The sequence below is a fragment of the Mirounga angustirostris genome, unplaced genomic scaffold, assembly GCF_029215605.1.
Source record: "Mirounga angustirostris isolate CCGP_5_RB_7025 unplaced genomic scaffold, mMirAng1.0.hap1 SCAF_17, whole genome shotgun sequence".
Lineage (NCBI taxonomy): Eukaryota > Metazoa > Chordata > Mammalia > Carnivora > Phocidae > Mirounga > Mirounga angustirostris.
Window position 1 is genome coordinate 2,164,174 of NW_026991725.1, and position 24,111 is coordinate 2,188,284.

Here is a 24,111-nt window from a genome sequence, read left to right on the forward strand (position 1 = left end):
TCTCAGAAAAGGTGCTCTGCATTCACTCGTTCATCTCTCCTCACCCACATTCCTTCATCTTAGTCTTGAGCCTTGGTCCCAGGTCAAGCTATCCAAAAAAGTCACCATCTTTTTTCCCCTGAGCCTCCTGCCCCAAGGTCTCCACGGTAATCTCTGTCCCTGCCCCAACACACTCACACCTGAGGAGCCCTGACCACTCGCACTTGCCCACCTCTGGCCTTCTCACCTGCACAAGCCTCATGGCTGCTGCCCACCGCACCTGTCATTTGCAGCCAGGGAAACCAAGGCTCAGAGGAGTGGCGTGATCCATCCAAAGTTACACAGGCAGCCGTGGTATCATGCAGAGCCAGAAACACAGGAATGAGGTCAAGACCTGGATTTGAATCCGAGTTACACTTGGTTGTCTGTAAAATACAAATAATGTATGTATTCACAAGATCATTGTGAGAGAACAGTTGGAAAAACACCCAAAGCAACAGCATACCTATCTCCTTACTCTGATCTATGTAGCCCTGGGGCTGGGTCTCAGGGGACACTCTACCACCACCTTCTGCTTGTGGAGCATGCTTGTCCACGCGCCCACCTTTCCCCTTCCCCCTTAAGTCTTCACACACCCCTACCCGTGCCTCCTGTTGGAGGGGCCCCCCCTGGCCTGGGAGGGGCGAGTCCAGCAGTGATTGAGAGGTCGGGAAGGGGAAGGGGGAGTGTTCTGCCTCCTCTTGGCCCCAGTCAGGATATGGCCGCTCTGGGCCCAGCCCTGACCCGCTGGGTGGAAACAGGAAATGTGTGAGACTTGGTGTGCACTGGGTCTCTGTGCCTGGCTCCACAGCTGATAAGGGCCATTGTGTGGCCACCGGGGATGAGCCTGCCCTAGATAAATGTGCTTCTCAGAGGAAGGAAGGAAGCTTTGCTGGCCTTTCCTGGGCGGGGGATGCCGTGGGGAGGGAAGGAAAGTGTGCCCCAGGGGAAGGTGCTTGTCCAGGGGGCTGTCAGGGCCAGCACTGGCCCACTGGACTCCACCCCTCCCGTGCCAGTGTCTCCCTCTGGGAAGGTCACTTTTCCCCATCCTCTTCCCCTTCTTACTTCCTATAAGGAATGGCTGAAGACCTGAGGGCTCAGTCCCAGGCCAGGAAAGTGTCAGCAGTGATTTAGCAACAATAACGATAGAAAACAGGACATTGGGGGTGAGGGGCACCTGAAGGTACTATGGAAAAGTAAGAAGCCAACAGGGCTAAGGCCTCCCAGAGCCAGGGAGTCCAGTCCTCCCAAGCATTAGAGGCCCCTGAGGAGGGTAGGACAGGGGCCTCCTCACAGTGCCTTCCTGCCTCGCCAGCTAAACTCTGCTCAGTGTGGCCAGCCCCCAGCAGCTCTGGCCTCCCAAACTCAAGGGGCTCACCTGCTGCTGTCGGGGAAGGAGGCAAGCTGGGGAGACATGCTGGAGGGGCAGCGCCTATTGACAGATCTTGTTGGCTTAGGGCAGGATGTGCGTTCTGGTTTGGGGAACACTACTCTCCAGCTGACACCAGTGAGCGGGCAGCAGGAGAGGCCTGGCCATGGAGCTGTTGGGGAGAAAGCCCTCCTACCCTTGGACCTGGAGGCCAGGGTCCCCCACGAGTGGCTGCATCAGCCTCTCTGGTTACCTGGGACAACAGGCATTTCCTCCGTCCCTCAGCCCCTCCTCTTCCTGCCCCAACCCGCTGGGCCAAGAGGCCTCCCAATCAGACCTGGGCTGCTCCAGCTGTGTCCTGAGGAGCTGGACCAGACACATCCCCTGGGGCTGGAGTTGAAGCTGAACCAAGTGGCCATCCCAGTGTGGGACCAGATTCCTGGCTCTGGGAGCAGCCCGAGCCAGTGGACAGGCAGGCTGTTGCTCAGCAAGCACCCGGGCTCTCTGTCGGCGAATGGCGCTGCAAGTCGAGCTGATACCCACTGGGGAGATCATCCGCGTGGTTCACCCCCACAGGCCCTGCAAGCTTGTAAGCGGGGATGCTCTGGGCTGGGAGAAAGGGTGGCAATATCTTCCCAGGGCCCAGCAGCTCCCTCAAGCGAACCCCTCAGGAAAGAGGTGAGCAGAGGGGAGGGGTTCTGACCCTTGGTGGGACAGGAACAGACTGGACAAGAAGGGATAAATGGAAGGATGGCGTAAAAGTTTAAAGCGCCTCTAAGAGCAGGATTTTTCAAAGCAGGGATCTGGGTTTGAATCCCTTCTCTTCCAGCTCCCTGGTCCTCCGTAGGCTGGGCTATGAACTGGGCATAACACGCAGGTGACAGGACTGCTCTGAGGCCAAAGGACTGGCGGTGTATGTAAAGCTCCCAACGCATAGTGCACGTTCAGTGCATGCCTCCCCTTTCTTCTGGCCCAAAGTAACTAGGGCTGGCCAGCTCAGAGCAGTACCTTGAGCAGGGGACGGTGGGTGTGTGTGTGTGTGTGTGTGTGTGCGTGTGCGTGTGTGCGCCACAAATGGGGAGGACCTGACCTGGGCTGGCAAAAGTGGGGCGAGTTGGGGGTGGGAGGACAGTGCCGGGTTTGCTCTGAGGACGCATCCCTAGAATGAGGAGATGCACCCTTCCACCCAGCACTGCAGCGGGTGCGCCGGGTGTGGAGGAGGGAGGGAGGGAGTGTGTGTGTGTGTCTGCGTGTGTGTGACTGGGACTGGGACGCGCCCCGTCCCGGGAGCGGCTTGCACAGCGTGCGGCACCAAGCCTCCGCGGACTCGGGCGGGGGCCGGGGCGGGGGCCGGGGCCGGGGCCGGGGCCGGGGCCGGGGCCGGCCGGGGCGGGGCGGGGCCGGAGGGTTCGCGCGCGCGCGCCCGGGCCTGGGCCCTGCCGGGGATGACGACAGGCCGCGGCCCGGCCCCGGGCGGGCCCTGGGCGGGGAGAGCGTGCCGGGGCCGCGGACTCCGGAGCCGGCCACGCCGCCCAGCCTGGCCCCCGCCTGCGCACCCGAAGAGCCGAGCCGGTGGGTAACGCGGCGCGCGGGCGCGGGGCGGGCAGCGGCCGCGTGGTCCCGGAGGGCTCCGCTGGCGGGCGGGAAGGGGAAAAGGGCAGGCGGCCGGGCGCCAAGCCAGGCCGGAGCTGCGGTGCGGGCGGCGGGGGTCGCCGGTCCGGAGATCGCTGGGGCCGAGGGTCGGCCCCGGCCCGGCCTATGCGGGGTCCCAGAACTCGGCCGCGTGGAGAGACTTAAGGTTACTTGCGGATAACGTGAGGGCGGGGAGGGGCGGCTGGGGTCGCAGGACCCAGGCACCCTGTGCGCCCTTGGGGCCCCTCCAACAGCCCGGCTCTGCCTCTGGGTTCCGGAGAGGCCGCCCGCGCCCCTCCCCTTCCCGTACTCCGCCCCCCCACCCCCCCCCCTCCCCCGACCCTGCAGCGCCAGTTTCCCCGCGCGTCTGGGAGCCTGTGAGGGCGGCGGCCAGGGTCTCCGAGATGAATGAGAGAATGAATGGTTGGCCCACGGCCTTGTTCAACTCCCGGCACGCTCTGGGCCCTGTGATTCATTCATTCGTACAGGCATCCACGAGGGGTTACTGAGCCCCTACTGTGTGCCGAGCTGGGTGTACGCCCCCGCGGGAGCACTCTCCTGGGAGAGACTGACAAGGAAACCGGCGATTAGAGCGTGATGCGATAAGGAGGGGGCTATGTGTTGGGGGAGGCAGGAAGGGGTTCTGGAGGAGGTGATACCTGAGCTGAGTCTTCAAGAATGACTAAGAGTCAGTCAAGTGGGGAGAAGGAGGGTGCGCCGGGCCAAGGAAGGTGCAGGTGCAAAGGCAAGAACCTTAGGGAGAGAGCCACCTGTGACAGCGGTGGGAGCAGTTCCTTCTGGCTATGTGTGGTGCTGAGGGAGGCATGGGGAGAGAAGGGACTGGAGAGGGCCACCCCTGGGATCACACAAGAACACAGGTGCACTGGGGGTAAACTGAGGACAGAGTCTATATGCAGGCACCTGGCAAGAAGCATTGGGTGTGAAGAATGGGTGTGGCACACGGAAGGGTACCCTATAAACTTACACTCTATTAACATAAGATGTTAATTGATCAGATATGCACTTGTAAATACCACAGGCTGTTGTGGGAAAATGGATTGGAGGGAGGAAGGCAAGGGGGGCAGTTTGGAGGTTGCTGCCTGATCCAGGAGCAGAAGAGTGAATGAAGGGGGAGCAGAAGGTTTTAGCAGGTGGTGACTTCCTGGTGTGAGAAATGGAGAGAGGGGAACAGGCTTTTTGATCCCAGATGGTGATGACTATCTGGAGGTGCCTCCCCACTTTCAGGATACTGAACAAGGAGGAGAGGTCAGGGGGCAAGGTGCTCTGTCTACTTCTGCTGGGCCCCCAAGCAGAGGTGTCTGGCAGGCCAAAGGCTCTAGAGCTAGAGTGTATGGCCCTTGACTGGGGCCCTGGTAGAGAGCCCTTTAGTCTCCACCTTTCACCTCCACTGCCCCTCACAACAGTTCCCTAGAGTCTGGAACAGTCCTTGGTGGGACAGCCTGGGCCCAGACCGAAGATATGTTTGATAAATATGAATTGAGCATCTGTTCTGTGCCTAGTACTTCCCTGAGATAGGCGATGGTTCTTTCTGCTTCCCCAATAGGCCATGAGGCTGCCTCCGTAGAAATCAGCTTTTAGCAGAAGTCTGGACGTCCTCAGAACACCCTCCCCAGACCTGCATGGTCCTTTGAGGCCCTTTGAACATTTGAGGCTGCCCACTGCCTTCCCCACTCCTGCAGAGGTCAGGCCAGAGGGCACCTGGCTCTCATTAGGTAAAGGGCACTGGATGACCCAGGTCTGCTGGGTCTGCCCCATCCCTGCCTTTACAGGAAACAACACAGCTGGGAGGACACCCAGAGGCAGTCTTGGGAAATCAGTCCTGGGTCACTCATGTGGCCATGGCTTCTCCCCAGCCTGCAGCCGGCCGCTAGGTGCAGGGCCATGCTGGGGGCCCAAAGGCAGTGCCCACTCCCTAGCTGCTCCTCCTGAGGCCCACATGTCGATAGTCACACAACGCCGACTGGGGTATTCACTGGGCACTGCAGTCACGGGGTTACTGAGGAAGGTCCCAGCCTCTCAGGGTAGCGAGTTAACCTTTACAGAGAAGCGGAAGCTTGGAAATCCACCAGCCTCGCTCTCGGGTAGGGCAGCTCTGCAGCAGCAGTGAGTGCTAGAGTTCCCGGTTCCAATCCCACCCCTCCTTCTACTAGTCCTGGGATGTTGAGCAAGTCATGCCCTTGCCCAGCCTCAGTTTCTCTGTCTGTAGGATGGGGGTAATAGCACAGAGCTCATGGCTTGGCTTCAGGGCATTGGAGGGAGTACCCTAAGACAGCGCTGCGAATGCAGGAAGCGCCTGGCTCTGCAGCCTCGGTCGCGGTCTCTCTCACACCCGCGGCTCCCCGCCCCGGCCCCGGGGCTGGCGCTTCCGTCCAGTGAGGCGGAGCGGGCGGGGGCCGGAGCCGGGGCTGGGGCCGCCCCTCAGGCCAGCCGGGCTGCAAAGACGCCCCCTCCTTCCGCCGCTGGGCGGCGGCTGTGGGGGCGCCAGCGGGCATCCCGGGAATGCGGCGGCGCGGCTCGGGGTGGGGGTGGGGGTGGGGGTGGGGGTGGCCGGCAGGACCCCTCCGCACGCGGATTCCCCTCATTCCAGCCGCTTGACGAGGCAGCGGGCGGGGCGGGCTCTGCGGCCGCGAAGCTCCGCCCGCTCTCAGCTCCTCCCCTCCCGCCCGCTAGCGGCCGCAGTGCCCGCCGTGTGCCCCTCTTACTGCAGAGAGCTGTGCTGTGGTGGGGGCTCGCTCGACCTCGTTCCCCCCCAGTCCCCTAAAGCACTCCCCACCCTGAGTGGGCAGGAGGCAGAATCCCCCTCCCGGCTCCCGCTCCCTTCGAGATTTTAAACCTGGGGGCATTGCGGAGGGCGCCCCCTTTCTCCCTGAGCCCGCCTCTGCGGGTGGCGTTTAATAACCCCCCCCTCCGCTCCCACCCATCTCCCAGCTGCGCACCCAATCGCCTGACCCCTGCAGAAGGCCCCATCTCCCAGCTGGTGCCCTCCATCCCCCACCCCGCGGGGTCCCCCGGGCCGCGGCTCCGGCCGGGCTGTTGTTCTCGAGGTAATGAGCCTCCCACGAGGCTGCAGCCCGCACCTGCCGCAGCTTCACCCCCTCTCCGGGGAGCCTGGGTCGGAGGGAGGGGAGCGCTGGGGCTTTGGGTCCCTACTCCGCATTTTTCCCCCGGCTAGACAAGTCAGTGTCCGCCAGACTGTGCCTCGGGTTCCTTATCTGTCAGGCGGGGAACAGGTAAAGTTCTCGAGAGCTCTTTGTAACTGGCAGACACGCCTGAGGGGCTTTCCCCACTAGATAAGAAGTGGGTCTGGCCTGGCCCAGGGCTTTTAGTAGGTCTGACCCAAACATGTGTGGAATGAATGTCAGGCCAAGAGAGGGAAGTGCTTATTGAGAGACTGGGAAGTGCCTTAGCGCTTTTATCTTAGCCTTCTCAACAATCCTTTTAGGCAGCTATTAGCCACATTTTAAGGATGAAGAGGAGGTTCTAAGAAGTTGAGTGACTTGCTCCCAGTCATACCGCTTGTAAGAAATAGCCCAGTCTTTTGCAAGCATCAAAGGCTTTTAGACATCACCACCTCCACCAGCCGTGGGATCTAAGCTAGAGTTGGCTCCTTAAGTGCTTCCAAGATCCCAATGAGGGTGCGGCTGCTTAGGGCTGGTTTGGGAGAAGGAGGGGATCCTGGGGGATCCAGAGGGACAAGAGAGGGAGGCTCCCTCCAGGGGAGGAACAGAATGGAGGAGCCCCTGAGGCACAGAGGCCCTAGTTGGGGTGTCTGGGATAGGGGAGAAGAGTATAGGCCCCAAATGCTGAAAGTCGGACGTACATTTTCCAGATGGGAGAATGAGACCTCCATAGGGGCCGGACACAGACCGCGCTCGGCAAAGCCTCCCTGTGGCCGTCCCTGTCCCTTGGGTGCTCGCTCCGTGCTGATTCGGAAACCTAAAGAGATTTTCTTGGGGCTTAAAGACACAGGGCCACCCCCAGAGAGTACATAGGGGTGGACAGTGTCCCGCACGGAGGCTCCGCCTGCCTGGGCGCGCCGGCCGTATTTGGACATTTCGATCTATTTTTAACTTTCCCGGGACTCGAGGTTGGGGTGAGGGGGGAGGGAAATCCTGCTTCCTCCGGGATCCACGGGCCTCAACCCTCGTCGCGCGCCTGGCCTGGTGCGTAGTGTAGACACGGCCCGGAAGTGAGTTTCGGGTCCGTGTAGACGCGGCGGCCGCGCGGGTTCCGGGCCCCACCCTGGAACCAACGACGTCCCTCCTGGAAAACCTGACTCAGGCGGAGCCCCTGCCTGGCGGGGAGCTCCGCCCCCCCTTTCCGCCCCCGCACCGAGATCCCCCGCAGTTCCTACCCCACCCCCACCAGCTGGACAGGGACCCCCGAGTCCGAGCCCCGAGGGAGGCGGGGTCGGCTGGGGAGTCCCGCTTTCCTGAGGCTCGCGGAGGGGGCGGTGCGGGGGGCGGGCCGGCCCCTCCCTCGCTGACGCCGCCGCCGCCGCCGCCGCCGCCGAGCCCCGGACGGAGAGCACCGGCAGCGGAGCAGGGCGCCAGGCCGGCCTGGCAGGATGCGCTACCGGGCGTCGGTGAGCGGAGGTGGCGGGCAGGGCGGGGGTCCCGGGCGTCCCTCTGTGCCTCGCGGCGCCGCCTCGGCCCCGCCAGGAAGCGGGCGCGGCCCAGGAATTTCGGGTGGAAGAACGTCCCGGAAAGTTGCAGGGGGAAGAGGCAGAGGCAGGGAGGGCCGCGGGGCGCTCGGACCCAGGGCCGGGCCAGTAGCCCTCGGAGAGGTCTGAGAGCACAGAGACCCGTCACCCAGAGGGCAAGGGGGCGGGAGTTTCGGCCAGATTTGGCAGCAGCTTCGGAAAAGGATAGGGGGGAGGGGGGAGGGACAAGCCTGGGAGAGGCAGGCCAGACCCAGAGGGGTGCCCCAAACCAGAGATCTGGGTGCTCTGTGGTTGGAGGAGAATTGGGGGCCTCTATGGGATCTGCGCCCCTTCTCACCACTGCCACCTTGCTTTTCTCCGACCCTTGACACACTTAGTGTCAATTTCCTAGAGCCCCCCCCCCCCCCCCCACCCGCCTCGCCACCATTTGAAGAGTGTGGTGTGGGGTGAGGGCCTCCTTGAGCCGATATGCGCTGGAGGCAGCTGGGCTTTCCGTGGTAAAACCCCCACCCCCTTGAGGCTTCTGGGGCTCTCAGGAGGAGAGTGTCTGGGGAGTCTGGCAGCTGGAGGAGAGGGTGTGGCCCAGCTATGAGAAGGAGGGCCCCCCCAACTTCTGGGGTGGGTGTCCAGCCCAGCTGGGATGGGAGGCCCCCTGGGGGAATCCCCCTCACGTGGTCTGGGGGTGGCTTCTTGCTTGGTCCCTAGACTCTCTCCCCCTGGAGATTTTGATGGGTGTGGGTGGCAGAGATGGCCCCACCCTGCCTGCAGAATTCACTCTGAGCCATTTGTCCTCCAAAGCACCTGTCACACGTGGCCCAGAGCTAAGGGACCTGAGGTCACCTGGTCTAACGCAACTCCTCCTCCTTGAGGAGGAAGCAACCCAGAGAGAGAAGGGGATTTGTCCAAGGTCAACAGAGCATTCTTTTCATTATTCCAGGGAGTTTCTTCTCATGACCCCTTTTTCTCTACACAAAAGCAGTGCCTGCCTGGATTCAGTGGCCTTGCTTCCCGTGTCCTCTGGGTCTTCTGTGCCCCAGTGTCCTGTGTCCGGGTCCCATGTGTCCCACCTGGTCTCCGTTCTGTGTGACCCATGTCCTCAGTGTTCCAAGTACCAGCTTCCTGTGACCCAGGCCCACTGTACCCAGCATGGTCCGTCTCTTGGGTATTCTCTGCGTCCTGTGTCCATGGGCCCCTGGTTTCCCTGGGAGTCCCACAGGCTGAGGTGGAGGACAAGCGGCCTTACCTTACCCTGCTGGTTCTGACCGTCTCCCGTGGTGCATTCCCTGCAGGCCCTGGGCAGTGACGGGGTGCGGGTAACCATGGAGAGTGCCCTGACCGCCCGGGACCGGGTGGGGGTACAGGATTTCGTGCTTCTGGAGAACTTCACCAGTGAGGCAGCCTTCATCGAGAACCTGCGGCGACGGTTCCGGGAGAACCTCATTTATGTGAGGCCCAAGTGGGAAGAAGCTGGCAGGGGGGGAGTGGTGCTGGGGCCACAGACACAGGGCTGAGGGGGGAAAGAGGTATCAGGAGCCTCTGGGAGAAACTTCTGACCCTCCTCCCCCAACCCCCAGACCTATATTGGCCCCGTCCTGGTCTCTGTCAACCCCTACCGGGACCTGCAGATCTACAGCCGGCAGCACATGGAGCGTTACCGGGGTGTCAGCTTCTATGAGGTGCCACCCCACCTGTGAGTGACCCCCAACCTCTCCAGGAGTGACCCCCCATCTCCACCTAAGATGACCCCACCAGACCCTCGCTCTAGAATATCCCTGACCTCCCACCTGGGATGAATCATTATTTACATGTGTGAGGGGTCCCACGATCCCTCACCCTAGAGTGACCCTGATCCCCACTTGACATGAATTTTTCAGCCCCATCTGGGTGGGACCTCGCCAGCCCCCACCCCAGCTCCCACCCCTAGCTCCTTCCCCCGAACTCCACCTGGGCATTGCCCCCCAACCCTAGTGACTCTCTGACCCCCACTCTAAGGGACCTCCCAACCCCACCTATGAGTGACCCCAACCTGTACCTGAATGACCTCCAGGACCCCCACCCCTAAGTGATCTCCTCAGTCCTCCATCTGAAAGCGATAGTGATCCCCATCTTCAGCTATGAAGGACCTCCCTTGACCCACACCCTTGAGGGTCCCCCAAGCCCCACCCACCAGCAAACTCCAACCAGATGTGGGAATCTACTTCCTCTTCCTATCTTGCCCCACTCCCACCCCTGGAGCTCCTAACGAGCCTCTGTCGCAGGTTTGCGGTGGCCGACACTGTGTACCGGGCATTGCGCACAGAGCGCCGGGATCAGGCCGTGATGATCTCTGGGGAGAGCGGGGCGGGCAAGACAGAGGCCACCAAGCGGCTGCTACAGTTCTATGCTGAGACCTGCCCAGCCCCGGAGCGGGGGGGTGCTGTGCGTGACCGGCTGCTGCAGAGCAATCCCGTGCTGGAGGTGAGGGGACAGCAGTGTCTGCAGGGCAAGAGGGGCAGGGAGAGAAAGCCAGCCATCCCTCTTACCCCCTCCTCTGCTCCTAGGCCTTTGGAAATGCCAAGACCCTCCGGAACGATAACTCCAGCAGGTTTGGGAAGTACATGGATGTGCAGTTTGACTTCAAGGTACCCGTGGATGTGTCAGGACAGGGGGAGCAGGAATCCCACTCAGTAGGCGCCCACTCGCCAGGTCTTTGGTACCAGCAAATATTTAGTGAGTGCCTACTCTGTGCCAGATGCTGTTCCAGGTGCTGGTGGTACAGCAGTGAAACAAAACAGACAAAAATCCGGCCTCCAGAGAGATAGACATTAAACAGAAAAATGTAATTTAGGTGACAAGTGCCATGGCAAAAAATAAAATGAGGTAAGGGGTGGGGGCAGTTGCTATTTTAAATACGGCAGATAGGGTAAGCCTCACTGAGAAGGTGGTACTTTGGTAAAAAGCTTGATGGAGACAGGGGAGCAAGCTGTGCAGATACCTAGGGGAGAGAGTCCAGGCAGCGGGACTAGCCGGTGCAAAGGCCCTGAGGTTGGGAGTGTTTGGTGTGTAAAAAGACAGCAAGGAGGCCAATGAGCAAGGCACCAAGATACAGGAGAGGAGGCTGATGGTACAGGAAGTTCTGGGTCTTTGTAAGAACTTCCTTTAAAAACTCTGAGTAGAGGGGCACCTGGGTGGCTCAGTTGTTTAAGCACCCAACTCTTGATTTCAGCTCAGGTCACAATCTCAGGGTCGTGAGATTGAGCCCTGCATCGGGCTCCAGGCTCATTGGGGAGTCTGCTTGAGATTCTTTCCCCCCCCCCTCCCTCTCTCAAAAAAGCCAACCAACCAACCAAAAACAAAACAAAACAAAACAAAAAAAACTCCACTAAAACAAAACTCTGAGCAGCTGTTAACTAACTTGAGTTTAAATAAAAACTTGAAATTAAAAAACAAACAAGGGGCGCCTGGGTGGCTCAGTCAGTTAAACATCTGCCTTCGGCTCAGGTCGTGATCCCAGGGTCCTGGGATCGAGCCCCGCATCGGGCTCCCTGCTCCATGGGAAGCCTGCTTCTCCCTCTCCCACTCCCCCTGCTTCTGTTCCCTCTCTCGCTGTGTCTCTCTCTATCAAATAAATAAATAAAATCTTAAAAAAGATAAAATAAAAAAATTAAAAACAAACAAACTCTGAGTAGAAGGGGAGCCTTTGGAGGGTTTCGAACAGAAGCGTGTTGTGATGTGGCTTTTCTCTCAGATCCCTCTGGTGCTTTGTTGAGAGTAGATGGTAGGAGAAGCAGGCCGAGTAGGGAAACCAGTTAGGAAGCTGACGATTGTTACACCAAGGTGACAGGTGCCGTGGCTGAGACCAGTGTGGCGGCAGGGTAGGCTCTGGATGTTTTGAGGGTGATGGCAACAGGATTGGCTGTGTGACTAGACGTGAGGTTAGGGAGAAAAAAGAAGCTTCCCAGGGGACAGCAAACTTCTTGGCCTGCAGACCTCGAGGGGCAGAGTGACCAGCAGTCAGGATGGGAAGAGGGGGGGACACCAGGAGTTCGGGTCGAGGCCCGTTGGTGTGAGCTGCCTGTCCGACACCCAAGGGGAGCAGCCAGGTCGATAGGGCTGCAGGCCCTCGTTTCTTAGATGAGGACACTGAGGCCACAGGGGGTGACTCGCCTGAGTCCACACAGCTAGTGGCAGCGCTGGAATTAGAGGCCGAGGAAGGAGGGGAAGCCGGGGCCCATCCCCAGGCCCCCTGAACAGTCACCACGTCCTGCCCTGCCCGCAGGGTGCGCCTGTGGGCGGCCACATCCTCAGTTACCTCCTGGAGAAGTCCCGGGTGGTGCACCAGAACCACGGGGAGAGGAACTTCCACGTCTTCTACCAGCTGCTGGAAGGCGGCGAGGAGGAGATACTGCGCAGGCTGGGCTTGGAACGGAACCCCCAGAGCTACCTGTACCTGGTGAAGGTGCGGAGCAGGCGGGCAGGGCCGGCGCCACTCAGCGAGTGCAGCCCCAGGGCCGGTAACCCCGCTCTGCCCTTCCCCCCAGGGCCAGTGTGCCAAAGTCTCCTCCATCAACGACAAGAGTGACTGGAAGGTGGTCAGGAAGGCCCTGACAGTGATCGACTTCACTGAGGATGAAGTCGAGGTGAGACCTGTGCTGGGGACCTTCCCTTTCCTCCCTCTGCACCCTGAAAGTCTCAGGCCGCTTTTAGAGCCCATTGCTTCTCTCAGACACTCCCGCCAGCCAGCCCAGTCCCCGCTCCCACTGGCCATGCACTGGTGGCCCTCACGGGCTCTCTGCCCCTCCTGAGACCCCCTTCATCTCCCCCCTCCCTGTTCACCCAGGACCTGCTCAGTATCGTGGCCAGCGTCCTGCACCTGGGCAACATCCACTTTGCTGCCGACGAGGAGAGCAATGCCCAGGTCACCACCGAGAACCAGCTCAAGTATCTGACCAGGGTGAGTGGGCTGAGGAAGGGGCGAGGGCAGAGCAGACGGGGGCAAGGAGGAGTCTACCCTCACCGTGCCCACCCCCCGCCCTTGGCAGCTGCTCGGCGTGGAAGGCTCAACGTTGCGGGAGGCCCTGACACACAGGAAGATTATTGCCAAGGGAGAAGAGGTGAGGTCAGGCCTTTGTCTCAGGGCTGGGGGGTCGAGGGTGCAGGTGTTCCAAGGCCTCTTCCGAGACTCCTGCCTCCGGCAGTGAGGCCTTGGGTCCTGACGCCATCTTCCCTCTGATAGGGCCACTGTGGCGCTGCCCCCCGCCCCGCCCAGTGTCCCCCACCCGCCAGGCTCACCAGGAGGAAGACAGAGAGGTGGAGGTTTTCTGGTGTTGAGCCTGAGTGCATAGAGGAGGGGGATGGAGAGGGGTCCTCGGCATTCCCCTCCTTTCTCACCTTGGCCGGCAGCTCCTGAGCCCGCTGAACCTAGAACAGGCTGCGTACGCGCGAGATGCTCTCTCCAAGGCTGTGTACAGCCGCACTTTTACCTGGCTGGTCAGGAAGATCAACAGGTCGCTGGCCTCCAAGGTGAGGGCTCGGCCAGGCCGCTTGCCAGGCAGCGGGGAGGCCTGGGGCGGGGCGCCCTCTGACCCCAGGTCCCACGCTCTTGGCCCTAGGATGCTGAGAGCCCCAGTTGGCGGAGCACCACGGTCCTCGGGCTCCTGGACATTTATGGCTTTGAAGTGTTTCAGCACAACAGGTCAGCAGCCCCTTTGCCCTGCCTCTCTCTCCTCCCGTCTGCCCTGCCCTGGCCCCGCCCCGTCCTCCCCCTGCCTCTGTTCCTGACACCACCCCAGCCGCCTCAGGTCCTGCTCCGTGTGTTTTCCCTCAGCTGCTCAGAGGCCGAGTCCGCCTCTCCCTGCCCCTCCTCCTGCTGGGTCCCCCTTGACCTACTGTGAGCTCTTCTGTTTCCCCTCACAGCTTTGAGCAGTTCTGCATCAATTACTGCAATGAGAAGCTGCAGCAGCTCTTCATCGAGCTCACCCTCAAGTCGGAACAGGAGGAGTATGAGGCAGAGGGCATCGCGGTGGGTGCGAGCCTGCGGGTGTCCCTGTGGACACCCCACAGGAAGCCAGGCATTGGGTCTCCTAGAAGAGGTGCTAGGACCCCATGACGATGCCTTCCTTCCCTTTTGCCCCTCAGTGGGAGCCTGTCCAGTATTTCAACAATAAGATCATCTGTGACCTGGTGGAGGAGAAGTTCAAGGGCATCATCTCCATTTTGGTGAGTCCTCTGCCGCTCCAAGGCCTCGTGTTGGAGGCTGGGTGGGAGGCTCTTACTCCCTTCCCCGTTCTCTTAGGCATGTCCACGGAGGGCCCGAGTTTGGGGTTGAGCCGGGACAGGGCAGGGGTGTGCGTGGAGGGTGAAGTGAGGTGCTGGCCTGGTCTGGAAGCAGTCTGTGGGAGGCTCCCTACGATCTGCCCGGTGCCCTGCGTCTGTGCTTCCTGGCACAGTGCCCCTGAGTCTCCTGTGCTCTCTAGCTCCTTCCCTGATACATCCCTGACCCTCTGCCACACCCCCCAGGATGAGGAATGTCTGCGCCCTGGGGAGGCCACGGATCTGACCTTCCTGGAGAAGTTGGAGGACACGATCAAGCACCATCCGCACTTCCTGACGTAAGCGGGGTGGCAGCGCAGTGTAGGGACAAGGGCTCACTTGCGGCAGAGCCCGTGAAGCGTGAGGTTCCCCGCCCCCCCCACCACCACGATCAAAAACCACCAGCCACAAGGAGATGACCGGGGGAGGTGTAAGTTGAGGACGGGCACACAGAGCCCCAGGTCGTGCACCCACAAAGTAAGAAGCTAAGAGGAGCGTGGCTCCCTCTTTATTCTTGTCTGAGAATGAAACTTGCTAAGATTTTTTTAGTTTCCTTATTTGGAAGTTGGTTTTTCTTTAAGGAATCCCCTGAAGTGGGGAGGGGAAGAGAAGAAGCAAGCACCTCTGCCCCAGCTCTGTCCTGCTTCTTCTCTTCCCCTCACGTCCTCTAACCCGAAGCAACCCTGTAAGGACGTACTGTGAAGCTGTCTCCGCTTTACCGAGGCCCCAGGAGGTGAAGCCGTTTGCCCGAGGTTATCACGTACTTAGTAAGCTGCAGAGCTCGGACTCGGGCCTGGAGCTGTTGAACACCAAAGCCCTGAGCATTTTTTGCTTAATGGTATCTGAAAAACCTTTTTCTGATTGCAAAAATAATGGTGCTCATTAGAGAAAAGTTGGAATGTGTGCAAAGGCCGCTGGTTATCCTGTCACCCAGAGGTCATCACTGTTAACAATTTGAGGCATTTCCTTCCTGCCTTTTTCTATATGTTGTTGTTGTTTTTTTAATAGCTGAGAACTTACTGTGTATAAGGTTCAGGATCATGTTATATCCTGAGTATTTTCCTGTTTCATCAAACAGAGAAATTTCCTCAAAACACTTCTCCGGTGGCTCTAACTCACAGATACTCCACTGCTCGCCCCCAGCTTCTGAGGGCCCTTGGCCAGCCTCCAGTTTCTGCTGGGTGACAAGGCTGCCCCAGACATCTTTGTGCCTTACATCTCTGCCTGGATCTCTGGTTAATTGCTTGAAATAGTCCTTAGAAGTAGAAACTGGCTTAAAGTATTTAAACCTGCTTAAGACTTCAGTAATCTTTGGGGGCAGATTCCTTTCTTAGAATGTAGTACGCAGCGCCCGGCGCTCCGAGCAAAATCACACAACAGCCCCGGGCAGTGAAGCAGGCCTCTGCCCAACGCGCCCGGCCATGCGGACGCCTCGGGCCCGGTCCTGGCACTGTGGGACCCTGGGCAGGGCTGTGTGCCTCCCCGAGCGTCCGCGACTGCCTCTGTGCAGGGAGCCTCGTGGCTCCGCTCTGTCTGCCGCCTGGTACAGAGGGCTGTGCCTTGGCCCCGGGCATCCCTGCTCCTTCCCGGATGCCTGGTTCCTCTCTTGAGCCTCCTCAGCAGGTAGGGGCTCAGGCCGGCAATCTGTAGCTTTCTGTCCTTCCCCAGGCACAAGCTGGCTGACCAGCGGACCAGGAAATCTCTGGACCGTGGGGAGTTCCGCCTCCTGCACTATGCTGGAGAGGTGACCTACAGTGTGGCCGGTGAGGATTCTGGAGCTGGGTCCCTCCAGTGGGCAGGGAGAGGGGCTCTCTCCCTCACTTCGTGTCTGCTCCCCCCTCCCAGGGTTTCTGGATAAAAACAATGACCTTCTCTTCCGGAACCTGAAGGAGGTGAGGAAGACTGGGGAGAGGGATCGGGGTCTGGGCACCGACTGACCGCCGCCCCAGGAATCTGTCCTGCCTGCCCGCCGTGCCCGGACCCTGAGCCCCGCTCTGCCCCCACAGACCATGTGCAGCTCCGAAAATCCCATCATGAGCCAGTGCTTTGACCGGAGTGAGCTCAGCGACAAGAAGCGGCCAGAGACGGTGCGGAGGCTCTGGGACCTGAGGGGGCACGTGTGTGTGCACGTGCGTGTGTGGACACGTGGCTGCCCGAGCCAGGAGCTGGCGGCGCACGGGCACTGCGCGTCCACTGGCACGCCTCCGTCTGTGTCTGCGTGAGCTCCCCCGAGCGCGCCCGGCCCTCAGTGCAGACCCCCCCGTGCACACCTGAGTCCTTGCGGGAGCTTGTCCGTGCGTGGGCACTGGTGTGCCTCCACCCGCTCGGCAGACAGTGGGATCAGACGTTACGAGGCACTTAGGATGCCAAGATGAATAGGTGCTCTCCTAGCAATGTACACAGGGTGCTTTGGAAACTTAGAATAGGGAACAGCAAATTGCCTGGGGGTGGGGGGCGGTCAGGGAAGGCTTCCTAGAAGAGGAAGCGTCTGAGATAACGTGGGACCGAGTAGGTGGTTGTCAGAGGGACCGGTGGGAGAGCACTGTAGGCCCGAGAGGCCCAGCAGCACAAACAGCCCCCAAAAGACCAGGAGGCCCACAGGAGAGTGACATCATCGAGGAGAGCGGGTGGGAAGGGCAGGTGCGGCCCGTGGTGCCAGATGCTGGGAGAGTGGCGGTGAGCTCGGGGCAGGGGTGGGGCTGTGGGGCGTGCCAGGAGGAGGGCCCCGGCCGGAGGAGCGACGCTGTGTCGGAGATGGAAGCCGGGGTGCTGCAGGCTGACACATGCCGGCAGGGCAGGAGTGGGGACCGTGGGTGGCCAGCGTCTGACTCCCCAGGCCCCTGCTCTCTGCTGTGTGCCCCCCATCCCCCCACGCTGGGAGGACACCGGCACCACTGTCTGGGCCTCTCCAGCGGCTGCGGGTTCATGGAGCCACTGATCTCCAGGGGCTCCCAGGCAAGCCGGACTCCACTGGTCTAAAACAGGCCCTTGATGGCACCGTGCCCCGGGGTCTGTTCCTTCTGTGCCCCTAACTCAAGGATCACCCTCCACCCAGTCCTGCACGCCAAAAACCTGGGCAACCTCCATGACTCCTCAGTCTCCCCCATCTCCCTCATCCAGACCACTGCTGGCTCTTGCCAGTTTCTGCTGCCTGAGTACTTCTCAACTCCTTCCCCTTGGCCCTTCCCCGTAACCCCTGCTCCATTTCAGTGCTCTGAGCCAGCCAGCGTCCTCCCTGCCCTCCTGGCTTCCTAGCTGCCCTTGCCGCCCACTCTCCACATACCCGCTTAGAGATACTCCAGAATGTAGATCTGTGCCAGCTCTTCCCTCACTCCAGATTCCTCACTGGCTCCCTATTTCCCTCAGGATAAGTCAGTCTCCTTAATGCGACTCTCCAGCCCTGTCGTGATACTGCTTCTGCCTGCCTCTCTAGTCCTATCTTGTTGGCTCCCCACCTGGGTCCTTGCACTGCTTTTAGCTCCCTGGGCACATCAAGCTTTTGTGCAGGCTATCCCTCTGCCTGAATACCTTTCTCTCCTCTCTTCCTTCTGGCTATTTCCGACGTATCCTTTAAATCTCAGCCCAAGGGTCATTTCCAGATGGACTTTCCTGATGCCCCCTACCCCACAGACTGGATGAGTTGCCCCTTCTTGATGCTTTTGGAACCCCCAGGCACGCACCTCTGTCACTAGTGGGATTGCAAGTCTGTTGAGAAGTCTGCTTCTCTCACAGTCCTGAGACCCTTGAAGGTCCTGCCAAGCAGTGTGCAGAGATAATGGTTGGATGCATAGGAGTAGGATGTATTGTTAAGGAATGTGGCCTTGAAATTCTAGAAAGAGTGGGCATCAAAGGGAAATGTAGAATTGGGGTCGTGGAGAGACCTGAGCAGGGTTTTTACTGATTTTTTTAAGATTTTTTTTTTTAATTTTAAGTAATCTCTACACCCAACTTGGGGCTCGAACCCACAACTCCAAGATCAAGAGTCCTATGCTCCACGGACTGAGCCAGCCAGGCACCCCCTGAGCAGGGTTTTTAGATGCGAGTGAGGTTCCTAAGTTGATGTCTCTAGCTCAGTCTGGCCCCTTTCTCTAGTGTGGTCAAGGGGAGGCAGAAGGAAGAAAGAAGCCGGGCACAGGGTGGCTGTGGGAATTGGCACTGCTCTGTTCCAGGAGGGGGCCTCTGCAGGGTTCAGCAGCCCTGCCCCAGAGAGGGGCAGCTGCGGGGATCCGCAGCCCGGCCAACCTTCCTTTTACCTTGGCTGGCCAGGTTGCCACCCAGTTCAAGATGAGCCTCCTGCAGCTGGTGGAGATCCTCAAGTCCAAGGAGCCCGCCTATGTCCGCTGCATCAAGCCCAATGATGCCAAACAGCCCGGTAGGCCCCTCGCACCCCATAGGCCCGTGAGGGCTGGGTCTCCCCTGCAGAGGGGAAGGGCCATCCTTCGGTGAGGGTCTGCTGACCACCCTGTTACCCCTCCCCCAGGCCGCTTTGATGAAGTGCTGATCCGGCACCAGGTGAAGTACCTGGGGTTGATGGAGAACCTGCGCGTGCGCAGAGCGGGCTTTGCCTATCGCCGCAAATATGAAACTTTCCTGCAAAGGTGGGGGCGCGGCCTGGCTCAGCGCCAGGGAGAGGGGTAGGAGGCTAGGAGCCTTTGGGATCCTGAGAGAGGAGACAGGGATTCTCAGCCCCATTTCAGAGCCTAGGACCCTGAGCTTCTGAGCTGCTGTGGGACGCATGCCAGGGGCCCCTCCATTTTGCAGGCCTGCTGTCAAACTAGGTGGACAGAACATCAGTTCCCTCCCCTCCCCCCCACCCACTTCCAGCCCTGCCCTCATAGAGCACCAGGTTAGGGGTCTATAGGCAGGCATCCACCTGCTTGTCACCAGAGGAGATGGTAAAACCTGTGAAGAGGACAGAGTTTCAAAAGCTCAGAAAGGATATAGCAGCATTGTGGTTAGTCTGAGTTAGGGGCTGGGGAGTCAGTCAGGTGTGAATTCCATCCCTGCCACTTTCTAGCCCTATGGCCTTAGGCAGATGAGGAGATATCAGTTTCCTCCTCTTCCAAATGGGCATAGTGACAGAGTGACCTCCCTGGCTTTTCGTGAGCTGCAGGTCAGTGGGAGTACCCAGCAGGTGCCCAGGAAGGCTGGTTTGGGCCCCCAGAGGAGGACACTGGTTGGAGTGGGGGCTGGGTGCATCTCTGCTCCTCCTGTCCCCAGATACAAGTCACTGTGCCCAGAGACATGGCCCACATGGGCAGGACGGCCCCAGGACGGGGTGGCTGTGCTGCTCAGGCACCTGGGCTACAAGGCAGAAGAGTACAAGATGGGCAGGTGAGCGGTGTCTGCCCGGGCCCGGTGTTTGGGGGGGCACAGGGGTGGCAAGCAGGGGCTGATCACTGCTGCCCTTTCAGGACCAAGATCTTCATCCGCTTCCCCAAGACCCTGTTTGCCACAGAGGACGCCCTGGAGGTCCGGCGGCAGAGCCTCGGTGAGAGGCAGGCCCCACCTTTCCTGTCCCAGGGGGTCTGTTCTGGGGAGCAGGAGAGAAATCACTGCATTTGGGCCCCACCTCACCCACATTCAGCTCCCCTCCTCCTCCCGGTGCCAGCCCTGCCCCTGGATGCAAACTCTGAGCGTGCTCGCACATTCCTGGGCCCCCTCCTCCTCTCCTTCATATATTCTCCCTTCCATTTTCTGTCCTCTCGCTCAGGAGCTCCTTGGGCCACTCCCTCATTCATGCCACTCAGTGAGCTCTGGCAGCGCCAGGCCCCCAGCTGCTTCCCTTGGGCTCTGGCCAATTGACTTTCTTTCCCAACCACAGCCACGAAGATCCAGGCCGCCTGGAGGGGCTTTCACTGGCGGCAGAAATTCCTGCGGGTGAAGCGATCAGGTGCGGGGGCGGGGGGGGGCGTGTCTCCAGGAGGGGCGGGGTCTGGGGCTAGGGTGGGCCACCGTGGCGAGGAGATCAAGGTCAGCCGTCTTGTGGTCCCCACAGCCATCTGCATCCAGTCCTGGTGGCGGGGAACGCTGGGCCGGAGGAAGGCAGCCAAGAGAAAGTGGGCCGCGCAGACCATCCGGCGGTGAGCACTGGGGGCAGCACCAGGGGGTGGCGCAGAACATGGGGGTGGGGTGTCCCCCGGTTTCTCACTGCCACCCTGTCGGGCCCCCACCCCCAGGCTCATCCGCGGATTCATCCTGCGCCACGCACCCCGTTGCCCTGAGAACGCCTTCTTCCTGGACCACGTGCGCACCTCTTTTTTGCTCAACCTGCGGCGGCATCTGCCCCGGAATGTCTTGGACACTTCCTGGCCCACACCACCGCCTGCGCTGCGTGAGGTCTGTGGCCTTCCCTGCCGACCTAGGGACCATGAAAGCGCTGGGGGGGTGGGGGGGTGCTAATAATCTTGTGGCCAGAGAAGAATCTGTAGGACTCCCCAAGGGAGGGGAACTGGAGCTATGCTATGGAGAATGAGTTCTTTTGGGAGAAAGGACTCAGGAATGCAGGGGTTGTCCAGGTGGCGGGGGTGTCGCTTTGGCAGCAGGCCTGCACTGGGCATACGCCAGTCGTCTTCGGAAGGGAGGGAGCCGGGCCATCCAGGTGCCCTGACCTCACTTGTGTCCCTCAGGCCTCAGAGCTTCTCCGGGAGCTGTGCATGAAGAACATGGTGTGGAAGTATTGCAGGAGTATCAGCCCCGAGTGGAAGCAGCAGGTGCGGAGGGCGAGGAGCCAGGCATGGACCAGCCAGGGGGTCGGGGAGGCCGTGGGCTCCCCGCAGACAGTGCTGGCCAAGAAGGAGCATTGAGCCCTGGGCAGGCAGCATGGCCTCAGATGGATCCCGGGCCCTGTTTGGCCTCGTGTATGAAACCAAGGCTGGAATGGATTTTGGGTGGCGAATAGGATTGGTCCTCTGGGCCAACTCCACAGGACTGGTAGAGGCTCCCCAGAGCCCTGGGCTGAAAAGATCGCAGGTTCAGTCTGATCCATTGGTAATGTCTGCCATGGTTCCGGAGATGGCCATCCGTGACTGAGTGCCGCGTATTTGTCAGTTCAGTACGGGATGATGCTAAAGGACCCATCAGCTCGGATGACCTGTGGTAGTTTGGGGTATCAGCAATCGCCAGCTTCAAGATGCCAAGCTAGAGCTGAATGTCAGGGTTCCCGGGGCCTGATATGATGGGCACTTAGCCCCAAAGTCGAGCCTGGCCCCTGACAATGCTGTCATGACCCTTCTGGGAAGCCCTCTGCCTCGTCAGTGGGGATGGGGGCAAAGCAGAGGAGGGGTCAACAGGAGTGTGGGTGGCCGGGCCTGGCCTCCGGTGCTGGGGCCAGAGAGAGGGCAAGAGCCTGTCTCAGTTCCTGAGGCTGGCCTGCCCCTTCCCGCCCCCACGACGGTTGCTACCCCTTCTAATACCTCCCCCACGCCTCCCCCCTTCTCCTCAGCTGCAGCAAAAAGCCGTGGCTAGTGAGATCTTCAGGGGCAAGAAAGACAATTACCCCCAGAGTGTCCCCAGGCTCTTCATCAGCACACGGCTTGGTGAGCCCCTGACTTCCAGTGCTCCCCGCCTCCAGCACCATCCGACTTAGTCCCCTCTCCCCTCCTCTGACGTCCCGCTCCCCCATCCGGGTTGCAGGTGCAGACGAGATCAGCCCCAAAGTGCTGCAGGCCCTCGGCTCTGAGCCCATCCAGGTGAGACGCCCATTCTGCGGCCTGAGGCGTGGAGGGGGGGCTCGGGGCCTGGACAGAGAATGACGGGTCGCCCTGGAGCCCCCTCAGCTGCTCCCCTGACCCCCGCCCCGCCTCCCACCGCAGTATGCCGTGCCCGTAGTGAAATACGACCGCAAGGGCTACAAAGCCCGCTCCCGGCAGCTGCTGCTGACCCCCAGCGCCGTGGTCATCGTAGAGGATGCCAAAGTCAAGCAGAGGATCGACTACGCCAACCTGACCGGTGAGCCAGAGCCCGGGGTTGCCTAGGGAGGGCCCGGGCTCTGACCCTTGACCCCTAACCTCTGCCCTTCCCCTCAGGGATCTCTGTCAGCAGCCTGAGCGACAGTCTCTTCGTGCTGCACGTGCAGCGGGAGGACAACAAGCAGAAGGTATGTCTTTGGGGCCTGGGAGGCAGGGCAGAGGTGGGTTCTGGAGATCTGGGCAGGGCCTGACCCCTCCCCCTCCCGGCCCCCCAGGGGGATGTGGTGCTGCAGAGCGACCATGTGATTGAGACACTGACCAAGACCGCCCTCAGCGCCGACCGCGTGAACAACATCAACATCAACCAGGGCAGGTGAGGCGGTTGGGGCTGGTGAGGGGGCGCGTGTGCGCCCGCAGGCGGCCCTCACACGCCCCCTTCCTTCCAGCATCACGTTTGCAGGGGGCCCCGGCAGGGATGGCATCATCGACTTCACACCTGGCTCAGAACTGCTCATCACCAAGGCCAAGAACGGGCACCTGGCTGTGGTGAGTGGCGCCAGCAGGTGACCGCCTGCCTCCCTACCAGTAGCCCCAGGGCTAGGGTGAGCTTCGGGTGGCCACGCTTCCTTGGCGGCTTGGCAGAGCCCAGGCACCTCACCCACGGGTCTCCATCCAGGGCGCATCAAACCACCTCTTTCATCCCATTGCCCATAGAGGCCCAGAGAGCAGGGCCATTCGAACCCCCACAGTGCCGACGGTCATAAAGACGGCAGCATGGGGGTGGGTTGGGGAAGGCCTAGGGGCGTTTCAGGGGTGCTGGAGGCAAGGCCCACTCGGGCAGGGCAGGGAGTCCTATGGGAGTAGGATCAGTCCCCGGGACTGAGGTCACCAGGCACCCACCCCTCAGACCTCCATGAAGACAAGCAAAGCTCCTCTGTCCGCTCCCTGCTCACCACTGGGGCTTCTCTCTCGGCCCCTGCAGGTGGCCCCACGGCTGAACTCTCGGTGATGAAGGCGCCCCCCGGACCCCCTCCCACTTCCCAATGCTTTGCTTCTCCCCCCTCCCCTTCCCACTTACCAAAGACTCGAGCTTCTAGACAGGGACCCAGGGACACCTCGAAGCCCACCGACAAACTCCCGCCTTTCGCTCAGCCCTCTCTTGAGGGAGCAGCGGGGGCCAGGGAGCTGCCCCAGACGTGGGCCAGGCCGGGCCACAGCAATAGGGAAGCTGGGGCCAGAGGCAGCCATGCCAGCCCCACTGCCGATGCCAAATATTTGAGAGAAGGGAACTTTTGCTGAGGTTTTCTCTGAGATTTTTTGATGCTTTATAAGAAACTATTTTTTAAAAAAGCCATTTTCCCACCCCAAGACACACTGGATGTGTTTTCCCTGACTCCAGCAGGGCAGGGAATGTAGCTGAGAGGGGGTGGGCGGTCTGGGCCCTGGTGCCCTCTCTGCTGCCCAGGCCACCCTCTCCTCTCCATTCCCTCGGCACCTTTCTGTCTGTCTGCCTGTCTGCCCACGTGTACCCTTCACCACCCACTCCGACATCCTCCTGGGGGCCGAGACCACCTTTGCCTGCCCCCCTTCTTCCTGCCTTAAAAATGCCCTTCAAAATCATCATCCCAACCTGAGGATGTCCTGGAGTGGGGGAAGGAGTTTTAGACCACAGAATTTACAAGACACAGAGATCATCCAGTCTAGCTTCCTGGTGTGACAGAACAGGAGACAGAGGCCCACGAGGAGAAGGGACTTGCCCTTCATCTAGCAGGTTGGGGCAAAACCGGGACTGCAGCCCTGTCTTCAGCATACCTCACTGCCTCTCCCAGGGACAGGCTCATGTCTTAAGGGTGCATGTGGCTCCCTAACCAGCAATCACCCTTGGGGGCCAACAGGTGGGAGAAGCACTCCTGCCTGGGTCTATGCCTTAGGATGACAAACACCTTGTCTATATACTTTGGCCCCAATTCAAGGATATAGGGCCTTTCCTGGCCCCTGACCCCCTCCCTGTCCTAGGAGCCCAGGGAGGAGGCTGGCCTTGGGAGGAGCTGCGGAGGCATCACCTCTTTCTGCTGCTTCCCCCCACCTCCCCAGAGGGCCTGGGGGCTGCCCAACTGCCTCTGCCCTCCTGGGGGGGGGGTCTCAGCCCACTGCTGACACTTCTGCAATCCAGAGAAACACTAAATAAAGCAATACGTGTTTGCCAA

At 60.5% G+C, this 24,111-nt stretch overlaps 1 protein-coding gene across 5 annotated transcripts; it reads left to right on the plus strand.

Moving 5' to 3' along the window:
• Window positions 1-1,760: 1,760 nt before the first annotated feature.
• On the plus strand, window positions 1,761-24,111 carry MYO1C (myosin IC). Of its 5 annotated transcripts, none has more exons than XM_064582052.1 (32): window positions 1,761-1,976; window positions 8,993-9,148; window positions 9,278-9,393; window positions 9,962-10,160; window positions 10,244-10,324; window positions 11,962-12,141; window positions 12,224-12,322; window positions 12,523-12,636; window positions 12,725-12,796; window positions 13,086-13,205; window positions 13,295-13,377; window positions 13,599-13,704; window positions 13,821-13,901; window positions 14,202-14,293; window positions 15,663-15,757; window positions 15,840-15,886; window positions 16,001-16,081; window positions 18,261-18,366; window positions 18,475-18,592; window positions 19,215-19,328; window positions 19,409-19,485; window positions 19,819-19,887; window positions 19,993-20,077; window positions 20,174-20,333; window positions 20,624-20,707; window positions 21,439-21,532; window positions 21,630-21,685; window positions 21,809-21,944; window positions 22,022-22,092; window positions 22,180-22,277; window positions 22,351-22,450; window positions 22,887-24,111. In XM_064582052.1, exons 1-32 carry the CDS (start codon window positions 1,902-1,904, stop codon window positions 22,911-22,913), a joined length of 3,192 nt encoding a protein of 1,063 aa, XP_064438122.1. In that variant the 5' UTR covers window positions 1,761-1,901; the 3' UTR covers window positions 22,914-24,111. The 5 variants fall into 5 exon arrangements, with proteins under 5 accessions (XP_064438122.1, XP_064438121.1, XP_064438125.1 ...); XM_064582051.1 differs by lacking the exon at window positions 1,761-1,976 and adding an exon at window positions 2,041-2,065; XM_064582055.1 differs by lacking the exon at window positions 1,761-1,976 and adding an exon at window positions 2,804-2,959.